The 12,776-nt window shown below is 38.9% G+C and overlaps 1 protein-coding gene across 1 annotated transcript in view; it reads right to left on the minus strand.

The window, feature by feature from the left end:
* The window catches only part of LOC107701550 (histone-lysine N-methyltransferase 2B-like), a 40,195-nt gene extending 27,523 nt beyond the window's left edge, over nucleotides 1-12,672 (minus strand). Inside the window, exons 1-4 of the mRNA XM_016503589.1 lie at nucleotides 12,289-12,672; nucleotides 7,590-7,668; nucleotides 2,988-6,290; nucleotides 857-1,056 (exon numbers count right to left, since the gene is read on the minus strand). Coding sequence (XP_016359075.1) covers nucleotides 857-1,056; nucleotides 2,988-6,290; nucleotides 7,590-7,668; nucleotides 12,289-12,582 — 3,876 coding nt within the window. The 5' untranslated portion in view covers nucleotides 12,583-12,672. The remainder of the gene's footprint in view (nucleotides 1-856; nucleotides 1,057-2,987; nucleotides 6,291-7,589; nucleotides 7,669-12,288) is intronic.
* Between the last annotated feature and the right edge of the window lie 104 nt (nucleotides 12,673-12,776).

Genomic DNA, 12,776 nt, shown 5'->3' on the forward strand with positions numbered 1-12,776 from the left:
GAAGTGAATGGGAATCACGGCTTTGAGAGTCATAAAACATACACAAACAAAACCAAATTAAACCCTGCGGCTCGTGACGATACATTGATGTGTAAAGACATAAAACGATTGGTCTGTGCAAGAAACTGAACAGTATTTATATCGTTTTTTACCTCAGATTTTCACCGCAATGTCTGAACTGTCCTGAGCGCGTTCACATCTTCTTCAGCCTGTGCGTGAGGCGTCTTCTTCTTCTTCTTGCTTTACGGTGGATCGCAGACTTATAAGTGCACTATCGCCACCTATCTCTCAAATTGACCATTGACACTCCTAATTGAGATTGTAGATAGAGTGTCAATGGTCCATTTGAGAGATAGGTGGCGGTGTGTCACGAGCCACAGGGTTTAATTTGGTTTTGTTTGTGTATGTTTTATGACTCTCAAAGCCGTGATTCCCATCCACTTACATTATACCACTGACAGACTGCAACGGTTTGAGTTAAAAATCTCCGTTTGTGTTCTACTGAAGAACCAATGTCACCTATATCTTGGATGCCCTGGGGGTAAGCAGATAAACAACACATTTTCATTTTTGGGTTAACTATCCCTTTAATATTTTTGTGGAAAGCCTGATACATTTTATTCACGATTCTTTGATGAACAGCATTTATTTGAAATAGAATTTTTTGTAACTTCCTAAATGTCTTCTGTGTCACTTTTGATCAATTTAATGCATCCTTGCTCAATAATAGTATTAATTTCTTTCACAAAGTAGGCTAATGTTACATAGCACACCTGTGTCCACTTTAGCCCATGGACCAATTGTAACTGGAAAAACTGTTCTTTTGTAAGGTACACATTCAGTTTCATAGACTTACCCCAGATGATTTCAGCTGTTTCTGCTGGTCTATTTTGATGAGCTGAACCTTGGCTTTCTTGAGGAGGTTGAACATGCGCTTGTTGGCTCCTGTAAGGCGAGGATGCTGAATGGCAGTTTTCTCCTCAACGTCAACGGCATGTTTCGGAGAGCCCTCAGAAACCGGCCCTTCTGAATCTGCGTGATGCATCTCATCAAAGTCTGAGAAAGAAAAAAATATCGTTGAGTGTTGAGACCAACAGACTGACAACAAGTTAAGTAGTACTTAGTAAACCTTAAAATCAAAAGAAAATGGCATTTGCAATGAAATACAGTTGAAGAAAACATTACCGTTAATCAATGTTAGATTAACTGTAGTGCTGTCCTACGATTAATCGCATCCAAAATAAGTTTTTGTTTACATAATATATACGCATGTACTGTGTATATTTATTATGTATATATAAATACACAAAAATGCATGTATATATTTAAGAAAAATATGTTTTGTTTATATATAATATAAATTTTAGATGTAGGGCTGGGTATCGTTCAAAAATTGTCGATATCGATACCGATACCCTGACTTCGATACCGGTTCCTGAACTATACTTTTTTCGATACCGATTTTATGAAATCAATTTTAAGTAGATTACATTATCTAAAAAAAATTTTCAGCTTGTTGATATTTATAAAAACTCAAAGACTCCTCTCCTGAGCCACTGCACAAAGGAACAAAATGTAACCAACATAATAAATCAGTGCAAAATAGTTTTAATAAAGCTCAAATAGTCTTCAGTTTACACATCTTTTAGGCTACATTTACACTAGTTAGTGTTCGTTTTAAAATGCATAGCTCAGGCAGAATCATGATTTCTATTTATTTTCCACTGATTTACTGATGAGCATTAGCAGCTTTCAGCGCTGTCTGCTTGTGTTCTCTCTTCCATGATTGCTGCTCTGACTCAAGAGGTAATAACATATTTAATTTCAGCAACTTTACATGGCCAAAACACACATTAGACGTCAATCAGAAGTTATTACAAACACTCGATGCTGGTTTAAAGTGAGTTTTGAGTAAAAGCGGAATATAAATCTTATTTATTGTCTTATGTAGCATGATGATACAGTTTGCATGAATGGTCACATAACACGCGCTTTCGGTCGTGTAACGTTATTTTTAAAATACATACATGTATGTTTGTTAGGGGTGTCGAAATTAATCGCGATGCAGACAAGGACGATTCGGTATCGGTTCAGTAATACACCATAACCGATTATAACGTACTGACGCTTTTCTGACGTCATTTGTCGCATACGTGCTTTGTCGCAGTAGCATACATTAGGCGCGTTCGGCTTGAAGCGCCGTTGCGCAGGATGATCAGTGTATGACATCAAGTACCGTGAGAGCGATAAGAGAGCAGACGGATCCTTATGCTTTCGAATCGCTCTTGCGGTTGATGTCATACACTCATGCAGTGCCACTTCAAGTCGAACGCGCCTAATGGTGGAGGGTGGTGAGGTGCGAGTGAGAGTAATTAAAAATGCTCCAACTACTTTAAAGCCGACATCTGGTCACATTTCGGCTTTTAAGAACAACCTGGTAAGCACGACCTGGAGAAGACACACGCTGTGTGTAAATCATGTCACGCACAATAAAATATGCAGGGGGTAATACCACTAACTTGAGAAACCACGTCAGGTACAGTTCATATATCTGACTGCTTGTATTTACTGACAAAATTGTATACATGCAAAGTAAAATTCGTTGATTTTAAAATTGTGATGCATCATGATATCGAATTGAACCGAATCGATGACATGATAATTGTAATCGAACCGAACCGTGAAACCAGTGTAGGTTCACACCCCTAATGTTTGTGTATTTATATATACATAATAAATATACACAGTACACATGCATATATTATGTAAACAAAAACTTTTATTTTGGATGTGATTAATCGCGATTAATCATTTGACAGCACTAACTGTGTTAACTCACAGGACAATTTAAGAAAGACAATTTAGAAGACTATTTAAGTCTTTTTAAGAACATGCATTACGAAAGTCAATTTTGATTTCATGTTTACTTCAAGTCAGTTAACGTTAATTTGTTATTAAAGGTTTAGAAAAATCTAATCTTAACCTACCTTTGCATTTGTTTGGAAGTGAGATGTCTGTATGAATGGAGAACTCATCTGGCAGGTCATCCTCTTGGATGTGTTTCGCCTGGTGTTGCGCCAGCAGCTTGGCACTCAGAGCTCGGACACAGATGGAGACTTTGCGAACAACCCCAGGGGTGTTGAGATCCTCAATCTTGAGTTTTGCTTTTTCCTTCTTCATGTCTTTGAGAGACTTTATTAGACTGGCACCTTCTTCCAACTCCTCCTTCTGTGTCTTAGCAGGGGATGATACAACTTGAACCATTTTGTCCTTTGGGGCCTTTTTACGCCTTGCCAGACTCTGTTTGAGTTTAAGCTTTTTGTATAACCTCAATTTTGATGATTGCGCTTTGAATTTGGTGGACTTTTTCTTCTTTTGGATGGGATCAAGAAACTGGTCCACTGTAAAATCTTTGGCAGATAGCAAGGTATCCAACTCCTTGTCAAGATCTTCATTGAAGGCATACACGTCGTCACTGGCAGGCTCTAGCACTCCCCATTTGAAACCGGGATCTCTGAGTAGCGATCGTCTTTTCCCAGGCTGCTTCTCCTCACTGAAGATCTCAGTGTCATCGGGTGATTTAGGTTTTGATTCCCAAGTGGAAGTCAAATCAAGATCAGCTTCACTCAGACCGTTATCTTCATCCTTAGACTGAAAGGATTCAGGTTCACCTTTTTCACTAGAATCACGCTTCTTTGATTTTGGTTGTAGGCCAAGCTTCTTTTGGGAGTTCTTGCGAGGAAGGTCTGACATACCAAGATCATCCATGAACCTCTTTGGCGTTTTGATAACCCGAGAGGATCGGGCGCTCACGACTGGCATTATGAAATGTCTAATGGTTTTCATGAACTTCGTTTTGCTTTGTTGGATGTCCTGATCTTGGTCAGTTTTCACAATCACAGAATCCCTTTCTGTCTGATCGGAAAGCTGATCTCCGTTGGTGTTATCCAGCTGCTTTGATAAGAGCTTGGCCTTTTTCCGTCTACCCTCTAATGACTGAAGACTCGATATTCGTTTCCTCTTGTACTTTGTTGAGAATATACCAAAGAGTTTAGGCTCTTCTACTTCAGAAGAAGACTTTCTACTACTCGTTATCGGTGGGAAATCTTCACTAACCTCAAACAACTCCTTCTTTTGCAATTTTGAGTTTTTAATCCGCCGGCCAATCAAAGATTTTCGTCTTCGTTTGACCCGTTTCATTCGTCTGCGAGAAGGACGAAGCACCTGTGGGTGATCTTTTACGGAAGGCTCTAATACTAGAACCTCTTCAGTTTCAATCGATGGTGCCTCAAGTTTTATTTCTGGCTGGGGTTCTGTCCCAAGAAATGGGTTGGTTGGAGGTGATTCAACACTTTGTTCGATGACCTGAGGTTTGGCGGCTTCAGGTAATGGTTCTGTAGTTGGTGGAACTGACCTTTTACCTATTTTATGCATAACTTCACTTGAATGCCTATTTGGTTTGGATTCTACAGGTGCTGGGACTGCTGTTGGTGATACTGGTGATTCCTCCACCTGAGATTCGGTTTCAGTTTCAGAAGTGGGGTTTTCTTGAGATGCATTCAATTTACATTTTCGCCTGTAAATTGTCCAGTGTTTATGTTTTGCACGCTTCTTCCGAGCAGTGTTTTGATGTTGCCTTTTCCTTACTTGTGGGGTGGCAGTGGCAGCAGTAATTTCCAACACATTCTCACTCTTCTCTGAATGCTGAGGGTCTTCAACTTTTGAGGGCTCTTTTCTTTCAGGTGAGGTTGTGACTTGCTGAATTAAAAAGGACTGCTTTAGACTGTTTTTTTTACCTGGTGAGGAGACAACTTTGATTTGAAGTGGTGGAACAGTATCCTTACTGATCAGATCTTCAGGGTCCGTCTGAGTGGCCTCTTCTGGATGTGCTTCTGTTGCAATTTCTGACCTTTCAAGAACCCCCTCGCTTTCCTTTTCTGGGGTTTCCTCAACCTTCTCAATGGCCACGGGGTTCTCTGTGCTTTCGGGAATTACAGCACCGACAGTGTTCTCTACGTTTTGTGACTCCTGCGAAGAGCCAGTTTCCAAAATGTTGGAAGGAGTGGATGTGGATTCTGCTTCTGTAGAAACATCTACTTCCTCGTCACATTTAGGAGGAAGTTCTGCCTCTGTACTGGGGCTTTCGTCTACTTTGCTTGGACTCTCTTGGATTTGAGAATCTTGGCTTTTGATTTCTTGTGTTTTGCCGAGATCATCTTGGACTTGGGAATCTTTGCTTTTGCTTTCTTGAGTATTACTTAGATTCTCTTGGATTTGGGAATCTTTGCTTTTGCTTTTCACCAGAGTGAGAGTCCACACAAACTTGCAGCGTTTCTTGCGAGACCGGGCTTTTGGGTTTCGTATCCTGGTTAGTTTTAGACCTGGAATTCCGACAAAATCATTGTCGAAAGCGAGCTTTTGAGGATCATCAGCTGAAGGGCCAAGATCTTTTGCTGATGGTGAATGAGGCTCTTGTTTCCTTTCAGATTCTTTGCGATTTTTCTTCTTCTTTTTATCTTTTTTCTTCTTTGAAAGTGGCCTGGATTCATCAATTGTGGAGACCTCCAACAGCGACTCTACTAAACTCTGGTCACGAGATTCCTGTGGAACATTTGAGGACCTTCTGCGCTGCCTCATAATCACAAGCTTATTTACCTCTGATGCTTCTATTGCTGACTTTTCATCAGGTTTTGGCTCTATACTTTCACTGGGCAGTGGATTTTGAGACCTTCGAGTTGATTTCCTCAGCTTCAGTTTTTGCTCATTGCCCTCTTTTTCAGGATTTGTTTGTGGAGTGGATTCTGATTTTTTGTCAGCAGATCTTCCTCGCCTTCTAGTGCAAACCTCCTCCTTTGCCTCACCAGCACTGCATTCACCGGCTGCTACATTTGTCTTTAATTTCACATGAGCACTTGAGATTTGGGCACACTGACTCTCTGTAACTTCAGATTTGATTTCCTTTTGTTTTTTACCAGATTTACATTGCACTGACGGGACTGTAACCACTTTCTTTTTAGCCACCAACTTGATTGTGATTCTCGGAGTCGACTGGGTCTTCTGTTTTGTCAATCCTCTTTTTCTCCTGGTGCGCTTCTCTGATCCTCCATCACCACCACCACCACCACCATCATCTACTGATATGTCCTTCAGAGACTCTTGACTGTGGAGTTGCTGAACACAACCTGAATCATTTTGAGGATCTTGTGAACCTGTGCTTCCCACTAAAGGGGACACTGGAAGAGCCCGTCTTTGACGTATCCTCTTTGACGACTTTGCTGAAACACGATCACCTGAAACAGAACAAGTTCAAATACAATTAAATTATATTCATTCTACTGTGGTTAAATATAACCAAGTGAATCAAACAATTAAAGGTGACATTTCATGAAAATCTGACTTTTCCAGGTTTTAAGTGCTATAATCGGGTCCCCAGCGCATCTACCAACCAAGGAAACGTGAAAAAGATTAACCCAGTAACTTTGTTTTGGGAAGCCTTTTTCTGCAAACATCTGAGAAAACGAGCGTGTCTGATTTCGCTCCCTTGGTGACGTGGCAAAGGGATCTCATTATAATATGACCGCCCCTTAATCTGTAAGTTTACACCCCCGGCGCCGTTATTGTATTTTCGCAAGCGACAACGGTGTACCAGTTCTAATGCCATGGCGAAAATTTGAGCAAAGCATGCTAACTGTTCGGTCTTTGGCTGCACAGACGAGCACAGAACACTATTTAGAGTCCCAGCCTCAGATGAGACAAGAGAGCAGTGGATTTATTGATTTATTTACTGTATATTGCTGCTGCTACAGAGATCTAAAATAAAAATGTGATTTATTTCCCAGCTGTTTACCTTCACAGACATAACCGACTGTTTTTTGTACGTTAACTCGTGTGTTTTTAACGAAAACTTGTGTGTGAATGAGAACTTAGTTTAGTACTCAGATGCTGTGACAGCTGCTTTCTGTCCATGTGCTTCGGATGTGTGCACTCAGAAAACCGTATATCAGAAGTTTAAACTCATATGGTTTAAAACGCATGATTTCAGCGCGATAAACATGATAATCAGAACCAAAACAGATGTTTTTTTTTAGCAGGTACGAGCTGTAATGGCGCAGCTCTATTCTGGAAAAGGGGGCGGGGAGCAGCAGCTCATTTGCATTTAAAGAGACAGGCCCAAAAAACAGTGTGTTTCTGATTCCACTCAAAATAGGCATTTTCAAAATGATATAATAAATGATCTGTGGGGTATTTTGAGATGAAACTTCAGACACATTTTGGGGACATAAGAGACTTATATTACATATTGTAAAAAGGGGCATAATATGTCTCCTTTAAATCACAGGCTACAGTGACTATCAAGCAGAGACTGAAATAGTAAGTATTATTTAAATTAGCTACACCAACACTGTTTATTCTGGAGTCCTTGAAGTGATGCTCTGCTGTACAAGATGAAAAATTACTAAAATTACTGGTGGGTTTTATTTTTTTTAATTGTATGGGATGATTTTAAGATAAAAAAAGCTATGCAAACACAATGAAACAAAAGACTTTTGGAGATTCTTAGGATAATTTGCATCTGAAGTCACACTTACGTTTACATGATTTTCGTCCAGCACGAACCGGGGCACTGCTATTTTCATCTCGAACTTCAAAGCCTTTGAATTCAGCTCCCTGAAAGTGAAAAACAGAAGCAAGCTTTAATACATTTGAATTTAACGTGTAACGTGTTTCAAGTAAGTATACATTTAATTTTGTTTGTTGTCTTAGCAATCCTCCACATTTGATAAAGTATAACAGTTCACATCACTATATACTGTAACAGTACACATTACATATACATACACCACAGTTCAAAAGTTTGAGGTCGATAAGATTTGTTTTTTTTTAATACTTTTAATATTTATATTCAGCGAGTCCACACTAAATTGACCAAAAGTGACAGTGAAGACATATCCATTTTAAATAATCACTGTTCTTATAAACTTTCATTTCTTTAAAAATCCTTTAAAAAACATTCATTAATATTAACAAATTAAGCACCACAACTGTTTTCAACACTGATAATAATAATAAGAAATTATCCTCAAGCACCAAATCAGCATATTAGAATGATTTCTGAAGGATCATGACACTGAAGTTTGGAGTAATGATAGGGCTAGGGCGATAAATCGATTTTCAGAATGCATCGCGATTCTGAGCTTAGACTTTAACAGCAGATGGTGCTCTAATCTAGTTTTTATCCGCACACTTAAATGCTCATGGAGAACAGCGCGTAAGAGCGCTTGTGCGTTTGGCTGAGTCATGTAATGTTAATTTCACCTCAGCTCAAAATGCTTTTATGACGCGAGATTAATGTAAACACAGCCCACTGTGAACACCCTTGTAATTCGCTTCAACCTTTTTTAATTTTATGAATGATTATTTTAGGTTCAAGTGTGTGTAAGGATTTGGAAACAAGCAGAGTACGGCTGTTTCTAAAGCATGCAGTGCCATCTGCTGTTCAAAACTAAGCTCAGAATCGACTCAAGAAAGAATCGCGATGCATTCGGAAAATCTCAGAATCGATGCTGAATCATTTCTCGATTCGCGATGCATCGATTTATTTTCCCAGCCCTAAGTAATGATACTGGAAATTCAGTTTTGCCATCACAGGAATAAAATATATTTTCAAATAAATTACAATAGTAATTTATTTTAAATATATTTTATAATTCATTTTATTTATAAAAGTCCTTCGTCACATTCAGAATGCTGCAATACATAAGATTAAAATTGCATCAATAAACGGAAGCGCAGCTTTGGTGAACAAAAGCAAAAACATTAAAACAATTTTACAGACTCCACACTTTTGAACTGTACATAGGCCTAAACTGTGTACATAAGAAAAAAATGCCAGTAAAAAAAAAAACTACACCAAAAAAGGTACAAAACAAATTCTAATTAATATTTTTGCATATTTTAAAAAAATGTTGCTGAACCTTTAAAAACAAGGTAACGCATGTTTCAAGAAACCACTGCACATTTATAAAGGGGTTGTTATTATTCATAAAAGTTTTGTGACACTTTTCTGCATAAAGGGGCAAAGGGTATGTGAATGTCTTGTTTGAGATTCAAACTGTTAATAACAACATACTGAATATAACAGAACACTACAACAAAGTAATGCCATTTCTGTGTTGACAAGGACTTTGGAAGTAAATTAAACACCGAATTGTAGAAGACATTACTCCCTTATTCTTGTTCCGCACTTCACAGAACACTGTTCATGCTCAAAGACAAAGAAAGAACTGAACTGTAACAACAACTATTTGGTTGTGTGAAACAACGCAACTGGAACAACTCTGCTGTTAACCCCCCTAGTGAACTTGAAAATAACGGATTAATTATTTAGTATTATGAAAAAGTCCACAGGTAAAGTGCAGTTCACTAATACATTATCTGTTATTTTAACAATGTTTGAAATATAAAAAAAATATATATATATATTTTAAGTTTAAATTGTCAAACACTGGTCAATATAATGTCCTATACACAATATTTAAACAGACAGCATTTTGGTAGAGCCTGACCCTGTACACTTGTAAAAAAAAACTCTGTACAAATAGAGTTTACAGAACTTGTTAACTGAAACTGTAAAGTTAAACTTCACAGACGCTAATACACAGACGATGGCCCCGTATCTATTTTTATATGAGGCAAGCATCAGAGCATGTCTTCAAGCCCACAAAACTTTGACCTTAACAATTAATTTTTTTTCATTTTCAGCTGCGTGTTTCTGCTCAGAGAACAGATCACAAAGTAACCATAGCACATTTCCATGCCAATGATACATGACGCACTGAAGAAACAAGTGCAACAGCATGAAAGCAAAGACATATAGGGTTCCCACGCCTTTTTGAGCAATGAATTCACATGACGTTTTTGGTTGTTCGAGATTTCTGAATAGAGCATTTTAATAATTCTTTTAAACAGAACACTAATGAAGCTAATTAAATATTAAAAAGCCAAGCAAAACTATAAAACCACACATTTCCATGACTTTAGCTGGTGTGGAAATCTCAAATTTGCTAGTATTTCCAGGCAATGCTGTACATAACACTGACCAGCACAGACAATAACCATATATCAAATATAGTCTAATTTAATCAATAAACTAAAACAGTTACCACATTTTTTTTACAACAATGACTAGTTCACACTAACTTTTAAAGGGGTCCTGAACTGCCTTTGTTTTTTATTTAGTACTGTTCTCAGAGGTCCACTTATAATGTTATCAAGATTTTTTACATCAAAAAGCATCATAATTTAGAAGTAATAGGCTATTTGCTGTCCTGTTTTGACCCCCCTCATCAGAACGCTCTGTTTGAATAGGCGTGGCGGATTGTAGACTCGGAAGTAAACGCCCACTGCTATGATTGGCTAACAGTTGTGTATGTTTGACAGCCTACATCCTTCATAGATGAACGCTGCTGCGATTTAAGTGAAAAACACAAGAATACTCAGTACATATCAAATGATCCGTTTAACAGACAAAGCAATAGTGACCATGTCATAAAAACAGTTACTCCCACTTGCATGGTGCAACATTATTGTCGGATCAAATATATTCAGTACAGCATCGTCTTTTAGTTTCAATCTTTCTGAAAATCCTGCGTCGAATTGTGCCTTGTTTGTAAACGAATCTGCAGTCAAATGAATTGAACAAAGGACCGAGATCTTACTGACGCGATCTGCAACTTCATTAAAAATCAAGTTTAACCACTCTTTTCTAATGTTGGGATCAGAAGGAAGGCAATGCAAAGACTGTGTTTTTCCACAACGTCTTGTTGTCTTCGGAGCCATCTTTATCGTTTGGTTTCTGCGTAGCCCTGCGTTTGTCTCTCTCGTTATTCACTTACATGCGTGAATCGGTGGGCGGAGCTAAACAGGCAGTGATTTTTGTGGGGTTTAGGCCACACTATTACATCATAGAGCGGCACATTCCACAAGCAGTCATTTTGGCAGATTGGCTTCAATATAAGCTGTTTTTAGATTAACAATAAAGTTTTGAGTAGTGAATCTTATGGGATGTTTTTATAGTACAATGACCTCTTATATGCCAAAAGATTTTGATTTCTCGGTTCATGATCCCTTTAACATTTTGAAAACTCTCACATTAAAATCCCAACATGTAATAGGCCTATATGTTGATATAATATAGCTAAGCCTTCACAAATGTAACAGGTTTGACAACGTTGTCGTTCTTTATTAGCTCTGTGCTCAAGGTCATGATGCTACAAAAAAAAGCCAATATTGCTTGCTAGTACAATTATCCAGTTTTCGATTATCAGTCGTTTACTGCACAAAACCATAGTAACAGGGCTGAGCATTTAAATTAAAATAGTTGCCTACCGACAAAGCTAACAAAACGTATGTGATAAAGTTCACATCTGAACTGGATGATGATGATGTCATCATGAACATTTATAGAACCTCAAAGCAGTTTATGATGGTTATGAAGCTAACTAGACTGATAAATAACCAGTAAAATATTACACCAACTAAAATATAAATATGTTGAGAGACAGACAGAATAAAACATGTTAGATTTTATTTCTACATATGGTTTGCAATAAAAATACGCCTTTGCACCATGTGTTGCTAACACACAAGGGAATTTAGAAACTCTGATTAGGGACAGGCTAATATGCATCACAATGGACAAAAAGAAGATGCATATTAAATAAGAAATAAATCCACTGGATTTAGGCTGACATGTTAAGATAAAACCTAAGTAACACAGTAAAAGTTAGTGTCAGCTTTGCATTGATAAAGTCACTGTCTATATACATATTTATTGTCTCAAGCCTATTCACTCTAAGCATCAAACTAATATAATTGTTCTTCACTGCAGGTGATCAAGCACTGAATGCTCTTATCAGCAATCTGTCACAAGAATCAAGTCCAGCAAACGGGGTGTTGCAACTGGTGTATGCATAGAAATAAAAATATTATGTCCAAAAAGAAACAGATAACGCATACAGTAGCGTTTATATGCAACTTATAACTGTAGGAGTTAAACAAAAAAAATCTAACTGCATGATCTCTGACCCTCATTCTGCTATAAGCTACAATGCTACAGTAATTGCCCCCCTCCCCCTCCGTGTTTTAATGTAACGCTTCACGGCAGACACTGCGCTCGCGCTACTTGTATTCTTACTCCTTCCTATGAAACACGGTCACGTAAAACAAGCTCACACTGGTGCATTTGAATACTGCTGTGAAAAACGACAGATCGGCCCATGCACTCACCTCTTCGCTCCCACTCGAGCTGTATCCAGCCTCTCCCAGGCTCTTGTAGCTCTCCTCAAGCCCGAGAAGGCGCAAGTGAGACTGGTCCTCGTTCAGCGCGAGCACCAGGCAGGTGGGCCTCGGGCCTCCGTTGGAGGAGATCTCGTCAAGATCTGTCCCTGAGCGGCCGAGCTGCCATCGCTTCTCCGAACGCAAACGGCTCCGCGACGACCAAGGCCGACCGGGGAAGCGACCCCGCGCCGCGCCCACAACGGCAGCCGCGGTTGCTGATCCGCATCCCGCTGCCGCCATCATCGCATCAACAACAACACCGATAGACAGAAACTCAGGCTGCGAGAAGAGGGAACGCACTGATGGGGGTGGACGCCCGGTGCACTATGGGACGTGTAGGCTGAGAAGGAAGTGTTTCCACAACTTCTGGATAGAGCTGTCAAGACAAAGATTGAATATACATGATATCTTTTTTTTTTTTTTTTTTTTTTTTTTTT

This window comes from Sinocyclocheilus anshuiensis, unplaced genomic scaffold (genome assembly GCF_001515605.1).
Source record: "Sinocyclocheilus anshuiensis isolate Anshui unplaced genomic scaffold, SAMN03320099.WGS_v1.1 scaffold2874, whole genome shotgun sequence".
Taxonomy (NCBI): domain Eukaryota; kingdom Metazoa; phylum Chordata; class Actinopteri; order Cypriniformes; family Cyprinidae; genus Sinocyclocheilus; species Sinocyclocheilus anshuiensis.